Here is an 11,271-nt window from a genome sequence, read left to right as displayed (position 1 = left end):
TTCTTTTCCTTTGTTAGCTATACGCTATATATGGACACCTGTTTGGCTATCACATAAATTTATATAGTCAGATAAGCATGCAGTTATATACATTTTTTTCTCGAGCAAGCATGGCTTTAATTATATAGAGAAGAAACAAAAAAAATAGTTGGGTTCAATAAGTCTTCAAATCGCAAATTAGACAGGATGAAATGAAGTTTTCTATTAATATGCTCACGTACGTGTTCGTATTTTCAAATGCATATATTGTAGTCAATGCTGTGTTGGCCGCAAACCGCGAGACGAGCCCCAGTTAAATTTGATAAATTATTGCTTGCCTGAAGTTATGGTTATTGGTTGATAAGTATATATATTATTCCCTTTGTTTCAAATAAATACATGTTTCACAGAAACAAAAATTGTTTAAAAAATTACAATTTTTATATTTCTAATGTAGTTTTTGTCAATGAATAATAAAAAAACTGTAAAGTTCAAAAATATTAATTGTATTTTAATATATTTTATTAGTTTAAAAATATAGAAAAAATAAAATTATACAGTTATAACTAAGTTTTAATATATTGTATTAAAAATGTTAAAATTCTAAAATATATTATTTTGAAACGAATGAATAATACGTATGTCAAAGTCAATGGCAATGTAAACCCAAAATTATTAAATTTAGCTACTAAGTTGTGACCAACAAAAAATACGTAAGTTTATGGAATTGTCCAATGGTTGATGGTTTGGTCTTATATTTAAGCAACATATGAAACAGATGTTTACTCTCACTGCAAGTTTCGAGCCCATGATTTTCCGTATAAACGAAAAAGTGTTTAATTAGTCTCGGGTCTTCACTCTTGAGAATTTTTGTTCAATTGTAAATTTGTAGTTTTGTATTATTGTTTGACGAATAAATATATGAATTCTAAAAGAATCGGCCCATTAAAGGAAGCCTAACCCAAACTGACCCAATTGCATCAGAGAAATTAGTAAGCCAGGTCGGTCAGGGTTTATGAAGACACTACTATATCTCTGCAGATGGTTCAAGCTTTAAAGTTAAACCAATCAATTTCAATATTCCAAACAAATCATACGTCGAGTTCAAGCTCTCAAATTATTTCATGGTAATACTAACTCTTACTTCAATTCTCGAAATGATAAATGACTTAAGAGAATCAATAGTGAATGGCTAGAATAATTTAAAAGCTTAGTTTGATATCCTTGTTAACATTTGATGTGTAACAAGTAATAAGCAAGTTGATCAATCTAGATAGAATTATGAACTTGCCTTCTTTGACAAAAAAAAAAAAAAAAAAGAACTTGCCTTCAGCCATGTTTACATTACATACTAGTACTATATGAAAACTAAACTAATGTGACTAAACATATAATTTTGTTTACCATGAGTAAACTTATAAATATTACCATATAGTTAATTGCGGCAGTTGTTCTGTCGTTAACTACGGCTCTCGATTGCAAAATATTTTATAAGAGCTCTTGAGCATCATGTTTCAGTTTATTTAGGTTTAGTGAATGCAATGTTTGACAAAGAAACTACTGGTATGTTTTGATGGTAAACGTGTATAGTGATTTATAGATATAATAGGAAAAATATTAATCTAGAGGGCTATACATGATTACGTGAGTTTTATTATTTACATAAACAAATCTATGTAAAAATGGGTCTTGGACATAACCAAATGAAACAATGGTTTTAGTCTTTAGACTCAAAAATTTAACAGTAATATACATAAAGTGTATAGCCTCAAAAAAATTTAAAATATATTTTGTAAAAAACCCTCAAAATCTCAGAAGTGGTCAATTAGTTTTAGCGACTGAAAAGGAAAATTCAGCTTTGCCAGCTAAAATATTGTAGCTAGAAATTAAATTAGAGAAAAGGTATCATCGACGACCATCATATCTGTATAATCTCATAAGTGGTCAAATTGTGTCTGATCAACCAAGCGAGCACAGTGCAGCGGTGTTGAGAGAACTTCAGCCCTAATTAATACGGATCTTTATTCGAATTCCGCTGGTTAATATCTAGATTTTCCAGCATCCGGTGATCGAGACATATTCCAACCGATAATATAGATTTGCTATAGATATTCGCCGCTAGTTTGGATCCATATTGATAGAGAACATGATATATCGATTATTCAAAAAAAAAAGTTGTATCTAATTAGGGTGTAGGATTTTTCTATAAATTTCGTTAGGAAATATACTGAGAGGTTACTAATAGTTCATTGCACTTGTAATATACTAATATTTCATTCATATTGTGAAGTCATCAAGTCTATAAATGAATACAACATTGTCCCGACAGAGCACTATGGCCTGTACTTGTTTTTTTTTATCAGAAGCAATCAATTTTGAAATGATATATGACGAGTACCGACGAGTTATTACAAAACCAACATTTTGGGATCAATAATGTCCTCCCAATTGTTTCGATATTGCTTTAAAGTGAAGGTAAAGCAAGCAAATTTGTATAGTTTACTTAATTTCGTCTCAAAATTTGATGATAGATCATACTCCCTCCGTTCTTACAAAATCTATATTTTAGGATTTCACACTTATTTAAAAAATATATCAAATTTTAGTTACCAATACATTATTTTCCGTAATCAATTATTTCTCACAAGTTTTCACCAATATAGTTTTAATAAATGCAATTATGATTTTGAAGTTTACAATATACATTTAATTTATACATTGAAAATATGAAAATGTATCTTTTTAAAACAATTTTTTTTTAAAACATGGATCTTTTAGGAGTGGAGGAAATATATTATTATCATATAACACGAGCTATATTAGAGCACCCCTAGCACGTGTTCTATTGGGACAATATTGTCACTCAACCTCCTTTTTAGAAGTTCAACAGCCATCTGTATGCTCTCACGGGTGGAGAAGTATCCTAAAGGGAAGAGATCTCCTAAAAGGCAACTTAGGTAAAGCTATTGGTAATGGCGAAACTACTAAGCTATGGAAGGATTCATGGATCTCTCTAACGGAGAACATTAAACCCTATGGTCCTATACCGGAGGGAGTTCTCGATCTCACAGTTTCCGATCTACTCACGTCTGAGATGCAGTGGAATAAAGAGAAATTAGAAAATCTCTTACCTCAACTTGCTAAGGATATTCAATTGCTGCAACCAAGCTTGTCGAGAGCTGAGGATCGTTACATATGGCAACCTCTCCCCTCAGGAGACTACACCACACGCTCAGGGTACTTCTCGGCTTCCTTGAAAGCCACTCAGACAGCTACAGCATCAGAACAAGGACAATTCAAATGGGTCAGAGATGTCTGGAATGCTGCGTGCTCTCCAAAAATGCAGACGTTTCTCTGGTCCATCATACAAAGGGCCCTACCCCTTGGTGAGAACCTACAACAACGAAGAATGGTATCAGGTAGCTTATGCAAAAGATGCAATAGTCTTGAAACAGCAATGCATACCTTCTTTGAATGTCCCTTCACTCAGGAAGTCTGGAAAATCATCCCACTCAAGAAGGTAGTTCACCTAGCTACCGGAGAAGGCTTCAAAGAAGCGGTCACAGCTTTCAAAAGTGCTATCTGTCTCCCCCCCAACAAGTATAACAGGTGCTGTTCTTTCTTGGATCTGCTGGGCTCTATGGAATGCAAGGAACCTCCTTATCTTCGAGAATCGAACCCTGACACCGACAGAAACATCATCAAAGGGATTAAATCAAGCTCGAGAGTGGTCAATGGCGCAAGGAAACGATCAGCAAAGAGCAAAGGGATTACCTCAGCCACGAGGACCTACGGTTCCCAATCGAAGAAACCCTTCAGTACCGACATGCAAATCCGATGCGGCTTGGGATCGAAGATCACAACAGGCAGGTTTGGCTTGGATTCTAACGAAGCCAACATGGGAGTACATCGAGCAAGGATCGTCGACTCAACAGTTGGTTAATTCACCCCTGATTGCGGAAGCTCTGGCTTTGCAATCAGGACTCATCTCCGCAGGAAACTTGGGACTCTCGAGTCTCCACTGTTTCTCTGACAATGCAACGCTCATCCGAGCTATCAACTCCGACAACCAGATCAAGGAGATCTATGGTATCATCGAAGATATCAAACACCTCTCCTCTGCTTTCGTCGAAGTATCGTTTTTTTTCATTTCTCTAGATCTTTGAACGGGGAAGCTGATTCACTAGCAAAACTATCCTTCTCTTCGTCTTTGTTATTGGACCCATTCATGGGCTGAACTTGGGCCATCGGCCTTTTCTTCTTTTTAATATAATGAATCTGGTGTTACAAAAAAAAAGAGCACTCCAAATGGGGTTACAGTTCCGAAATTCTGAAAATTCATATATATGTATGTATATATTATATATGTATATTAATTACGGAGTTCTAAAATTTACAGGAAATACAACTTAAAATATCTAAAATTATTTTAAAACCGAGAACTAAAACCCTTCATTGAAGATGTTTCTGCATACCTAGCAGTTATGTCATGATGTCAATCTAATTTCTTGCATAAATATATAACCAAAATAATACATGATATATTTAATGATCTCTGTGGTATAGCTGTGAAACAATGGATAATTGTTTTTCAAGGCAAAAGAGATTAGTTGAAATAAATGCATCAAACATTACAAACTACTTCCTATGTTTCAGAATAATATGTGTTAGAATTTTCACACTTTTTAATAAAAATATTATTTTCTCTGTTTTAAAAAGATCTATATTCTAAAAAAGTTATTTAAAAAGATATACTTTTTAATTTTTAGTGTAATATTTAATACAAAAAATTAAACTTCAAAAAAATTAATGATGTTTATTGGCTAAAATTTATGAAAAATTATTATTCACAAAACAATGCATTTACAATCAAATTTTAATATATTTTTTAATATGTGAAAATATAAAATACTTTTTTGAAACGGAGAGAATAAAATTTAGTTATAAATACGTAGTTTTCTGTAATTTTATATTTCCTGTATCTTAAAACCAATAAAACTTTACAAAATATAATTAATATTTTTAAACTTTATAATTTTTCATTATTAATTGACAAAAGTTGCATTGGAAATACGAAAACTATAATTGTTTCAAACAATTTTTTTTTAGAAAATCCGTTTTTGAAGCGGAAAAATATAAAATTAGAGATTAATTGAAACAAATGTATAAAACATTACAAACTATATAATTAACGAATTAAAATAAACACAGTTTCAGATAATCATGGACCGTCAACGTCTTGATAGATTTTCAAGCAGGAGCACGTTCCTCAGTAACCCAGTTCTTGACTTTTTGGTCTGGTTGCCCTACAACTAAACTCCCAACTAACTTTCATTTATTGCAGTTCTAACTGACTAAACAAAAATGGCATTAAGAACCAATTAATCTTAATCAATTTGTGTGCTAGTACATCGTGACATAGATCATGGACACCCCTTGTAAGTAAGAATATTTTATTGAACTATTAGTAAAAATAATTATTCATAGCGCGTTAATTAGTTATGCTGGTTAACAAAGATATTTGAGTTGTACATTTGACTAATCAAAATTTAATCTGTGACGAGAAAGTTCATATGGGAAAATTTTTGTGGATAAAATGTAGAATTATAAACCTTTAGAACATTTATAATGTATCATTCCATTTTCTACTCAAAAATGATGCAACACCAAAAATTAGTTAAGTTTATTCTAATATTTTACTCTATTTTTACTCTAAAAAATAATATTCAAAAAATAATTTAGATTTTATTTTATCAATAATTGTTAGTAATATCTTTTACTTATAAAAATTACCAATTATCCTCAACTATTTCATGTTTACAAAATTTTTCGTAAAAATATAATTTATTAAATTTGAAAATTTATTATTAAAAAGTACAATAATCATAAAGATGTATATGATATATCATATTTTGGCTTAATAATGAGCATTGTAAGATTTTATCCACAAATGATTAACTAATGCATTTCATAATGAATAATGAGTTTTTTTATCTTTGATTTTTTAAATCTAACAAGAATTTTTTTAAAAATCAGTCATTTTCATACTTCACCAATCCTGACGATTATTTCTGGATTATTAAATCGTTTATTCTATATTATATTTATTTTATTTTATTTGTTTTGATTTGGTATTTTTATTAGTTTTTGCATCTTTATATAAAATTATTTAATATTTTTTATGGAAATCATTTTTCTTGGTAAAATGTTATTGTATTATCTTTAAATACTGAAGTATGAAATAAAATTATTCAAAATTTAAAGCACTATTCTATAAATAAAAATTTCAATTCCAAAATAAAGTGGAATTGGAATATATTAACTCCAAAATAATGTTTGGCGTAGAAAACGGAATAGGATTAGAAATGTCTTTACAAGATGATTTTTGCATCATGTTACTTTCATGCATGAACACTTGGTCATAAAAGCTGTTGTTAGTTCTTCTTTTAACAGTTTCATCATGCTATGATATGTATTTATCTTGGTTGAAAACTCCGCAACGAATCACCTGCCAATTTCGCAGCTCCGTGAGCTCAGGCCCGAGCTTGAACGAAAACATATGATACATACATATGGAACCTACTATTTTTGTAAAATTTTAAGGCCTATTTTTTTAATTGTTATTACTTAAAAATATATCAATTTGACAATTTGTTATGTGTAAGTTGTGGAACATCACTAAAATACAAAGATAATTAAATTTTTTGTATTCTGTGTTATTAATTATGAGTGGATTAAAAGGTAAAAAAGGGAAAAAAATTATAACGACAACAAAAAAGATTAAATGGTCTGACTATGTTGTCGATTGAAAAGGATATGATCAAGAACCTTAATTACGAAAGTTTGATGGATGATTTTGCACGAAAAAATACAAAAAGATCTATATTTAAGAACTGATAATTTTTTTTAGTTTTGAGGACATTATAATTTTTTATTATAAACTTGAATTTTTAATTGGCATACTTATATATTATATAGGAGCCTCAATTTTGTATTTCGTATTAAACCATGAATATTTCAGGACCGGCACTGCATGAGCTAGCTACTCCATCAATGCGAACTAAAAATTTGAACATTTTATATACGCGGGGGAGAAATGATACACCTCTGATCACACGTACATTTGCTCTTGTTATCTAGCCTAATTTCTTATTTCAAATAACTTTTAGTGGTGTTACTTAACTTTTGAGATATACTTAGCTCTCAGTCAGCTTGCAGAAGAGGAAAAAATTGATTGGACTCTTTATTGCACTATAATTACTATGCAAATGACGTTAACGTGTAATTAGTATGATCACGTTAATCAATCTTATATTACAATGCGACTGACGTTAACGTATGAATGCATGATGTTACTGATAACTTTAAAGAGTTCAAAATGTAGTTTGTTTTTTTCTGATAACAAAAAAAATGTTCAATTCAAGTCCATATTTTCATTTTCCTTTTGCTTCTGTATATATCTTTCGACTGTTGATGGGTTCTTGTGCCGGCCCATAGCATAAGCTACGTAAGCGACCGATTTTTTTTTACAGTAAATTGTGATAGTTGTTGCAAGCACAATGGCGTACAGCCAAGTTTTTTTTTTTTTGGAACTCCCACGCGTACAGCCAAGTTTTTTTTTTTAACATTATGATATTACAATTATTAGGAATATTACATAGACGATTCGACAACCGACAATACTACCTGTCTTATGAAAATCTACGCCTAACTGCATCATCTGAGCCGTCCTATGAAGATCCACGCCTGACCAGATTTACTTGTACCATGTTAAAGATCTCTTGTAATCCTTCCTTCCATAATCGCATAATGGCGTACATCCAAGTTTTTTTTTTTTTGGAACTCCCACGCGTACAGCCAAGTTAGACCAGAGATTTCTTGGTAAAATTTTGAATTTTTTTTTTTTGCTGAAGTGAAAATTTTATTTATTTCATGAAAACCAAGTCCAAGACTAATTCTTACATAAAGTAAGACTAATTTCAAAAGCACAGCTTTCAAAATTACAAGAACCATTAGACTATACAATACAATTTAAGCTATTTACTTTATAATATTTCTACCAACCAGACGATAGGATCGATCGTATTTGAATGAAATATTATATCGAAAAACTCTCGTTATCAATTTCTCACGACGAAGTTATTAGTGAGACGACAACTCCATCTACCACGAAAATACATTTCACAGAGTTTGTTCTTTCTTTTACCCATAAAATATCTTTAACTATAGTATTTATAGTGGTGTAACCGTCTAACAGCATGTGCAAGTGAGTATGATTGAATAGGGTCCAAACTAAAAAATAAAAAAATAAATTAAATTTTTTGAAAATTAATATGAAACTTTAAACTTTTAAGCATTGTACTAAATTTAGAATTCTAAAAAAACATCAAATATATATAAATAAATGTATAAATTTTAACTACATCGTTAAATATGCCACTAATATTTTTTTGAACATGGTCCATATAAATTGGACACGGCCCGGCATATTGGACCCACCGATCTTAAAATAAAGTTTGCCACAAAATTAACAACAGCTAAAAATGGAATTAAAGAAAATAGTATAACACTACATTTCTCAGAGTCCATCCATAAATAGACTCAAAACTTCTTTGGGTTGTTCACATTTCACAACCACCACGACTCAAAAGAAAAAGCTCACTCCACAAAACATTGTGTTCTCCATACATAAAAATTAGTTCCTAAGTGTGAGTGTGTGTGTGTGTGTTTTTTTTTCTGGTTGTGGTCAATGGAGAATTACTTGAAGAAATGGTGTTTGGTTTCTGTGTTGGTTTTATATCTAGGTTTAGCGTTTAATGTAAAAGCAGAGCCTCAAATTCCATGCTACTTCATCTTTGGTGATTCTTTGGTTGATAATGGAAACAATAATGGTCTTTCCTCTCTTGCAAGAGCCGATTATTACCCTTACGGCATTGATTTGGGCGGTCCAACTGGTCGGTTTTCCAATGGAAAAACTACCGTTGATGAAATTGGTAAACCCTAAACCACATCTTTCTTCTATTATAAAACATGTTTTTTCCACTGTTCCTCAAAGTTATAATCTCATTTTGGTTAACTAAACTAGAGTGAGACTTATAATGTTATAATCAGAATCTAACATGGGAAAAAAACTAACATGGGGGGTTTGACATATCTTGTGATACAATGAAGCTGAGCTACTTGGATTTGATAACTACATTCCGGCGTATAGTGATGCGAGTGGCGAGCAGATACTTCAAGGAGTCAACTACGCATCTGCAGCTGCTGGAATTAGAGACGAAACCGGTCAACAGCTGGTAACCAGAACAAGATTTTGATTAATATATATGTTTCCATATAAGACAAAATAGAACTATAACTTTTCTTCGTTTTGCTTTTGGGTATGAAGGGACAAAGGGTAACATTTAGTGGACAAGTCCAGAATTATCAGAACACAGTGGCACAAGTGGTGGAACTCCTTGGAGATGAAAATACAGCAGCTGATTATCTTAAGAAATGTATTTACTCTGTTGGATTGGGAAGCAATGACTATCTTAATAATTACTTCATGCCTCAGTACTATTCCACTAGCAGACAGTACACTCCCGAACAATACGCTGATGATCTTATCAATCGTTACAGCGACCAGCTCAATGTAAGTTTTCTCAAGTTAAGTGATGTTCACATTGATGAGACTATGCTCTACGAAATAGTTCCTCTGGTTTGTTGTCAGTTATAGTTATTTTTTCCGACCAATAGATATGACATGATTTGGTCCAAATCAATATTAATTTTCAACCTTTTGACCTCTTGAAAAAAATCAAATTTCCTAATGCAATTAAGCTGTAGGAACTCATTTGGTAATAAAGTTTCATATTTATTTCTGTTAGAGAGATCCATCTGGATCAAGTATGAGTATTTATTCCTTGTTCCACAATCTTTCTTTGTGTGTTTATGAAGGCACTATACAACTACGGAGCTAGAAAGTTTGCACTGGTAGGAGTGGGAGCCATAGGGTGTAGCCCGAACGCTCTGGCACAGGGCAGCACCGATGGAACAACTTGTGTGGAGAGTTTTAACTCGGCCAACCGAATCTTCAACAACAGGCTTAAGTCTATGGTCCAAGAGCTCAACAACCAGCACTCGGATGCTAAGTTCACCTACATTAATGCTTATGGCGTTTTCCAGGACATAATCGCCAACCCCTCTGCTTACGGTACACATAACTCGTCATGAATTTTTTTTTTCTCTTCATGAATCTTAACTCTATCACAAACATAAAACGTTACAAAATCGACATTTGTAATTTATGTTAAAAATGGTTTTCTTTTATCTTGATATATATATTTGGGTTGTGGGCAAATGTTTCTAGGGTTTAGGGTTACTAACGCTGCGTGTTGCGGAGTTGGAAGGAACGGAGGTCAGCTAACATGTTTACCGGGACAAGGTCCGTGCCCGAACCGAAATGAGTACGTGTTTTGGGATGCGTTTCATCCAACGGATGCTGCGAATACGATCATTGCTAAGAGATCTTACAATGCGCAATCGTCTTCAGACGTTTATCCAATTGATATCTCGGCGTTGGCAAAGCTTTGAAAGAACATATAATAGGAGCTAGAGCTTTCAAACAATTGTAATGATTTTCAAGTTCTAAATTCAGTTACTGGAAAAAAGATTCTGAAGTAATGTTATATGTGTGTACCCAAATTGTTTTACTTTATAAAAATTGCACTCTCTGGTTCGCTTCCACAGTTAATGCTTTGCTTCTTGGGTTAATTATCATGTTTATGTTAAAATCTTTTAATTAGTAAGAAAAAATTAATATCCGATATATATATAGCTTCGCTGAAACTGAATCTACAATGGGTGAAAATATGTCAACATGTTCATATTATTTATTGTAACATTAGTTATCTTCAATTCCTTGCAAGAAAAGAAATCCTTTCATCAATAACAAGTACTAGTAGTAAGAAAGAACATAACACGTAATCATGTAGTTACTTCCATTAGGCATTTGATTTTTTTCTTGATTAGTTGGTCCTATCCTCTTTCTTGAATGAGATCGATGATTCAACACTACACAGTATATGAGTCCCATTTATTGTCATCTGATCCCATGTCCCATGGCTCCTGAAATAGTATTAGAGCTTATTAAACCAAACCATCGGACAGTCATCAATAGGATAAAGTTCCGACTTCATCAAATTTCTAAACTCTAGAGCTAACCAAAAGTCGTCAAAAAAAAGAAAGCTAAGCCCAAAAATGTATAACCTATCCAAACAGAAAGTGGAAATCAGTTCGAGTTGATTAATC

The 11,271-nt window shown here is 32.1% G+C and overlaps 1 protein-coding gene across 1 annotated transcript; it reads left to right on the top strand.

Moving 5' to 3' along the window:
- The first annotated feature begins 8,577 nt into the window (after nt 1-8,577).
- On the top strand, nt 8,578-10,714 carry LOC130503192 (GDSL esterase/lipase At1g29660). The gene is made up of 5 exons (XM_056997880.1): nt 8,578-8,972; nt 9,151-9,275; nt 9,368-9,613; nt 9,919-10,174; nt 10,331-10,714. Exons 1-5 carry the CDS (start codon nt 8,729-8,731, stop codon nt 10,552-10,554), a joined length of 1,095 nt encoding a protein of 364 aa, XP_056853860.1. The 5' UTR covers nt 8,578-8,728; the 3' UTR covers nt 10,555-10,714.
- Nucleotides 10,715-11,271: the final 557 nt, after the last annotated feature.

The sequence above is a fragment of the Raphanus sativus genome, unplaced genomic scaffold (genome assembly GCF_000801105.2).
Source record: "Raphanus sativus cultivar WK10039 unplaced genomic scaffold, ASM80110v3 Scaffold0854, whole genome shotgun sequence".
NCBI classification, from domain to species: domain Eukaryota; kingdom Viridiplantae; phylum Streptophyta; class Magnoliopsida; order Brassicales; family Brassicaceae; genus Raphanus; species Raphanus sativus.
This window is presented reverse-complemented; position numbering and strand designations above follow the sequence as displayed.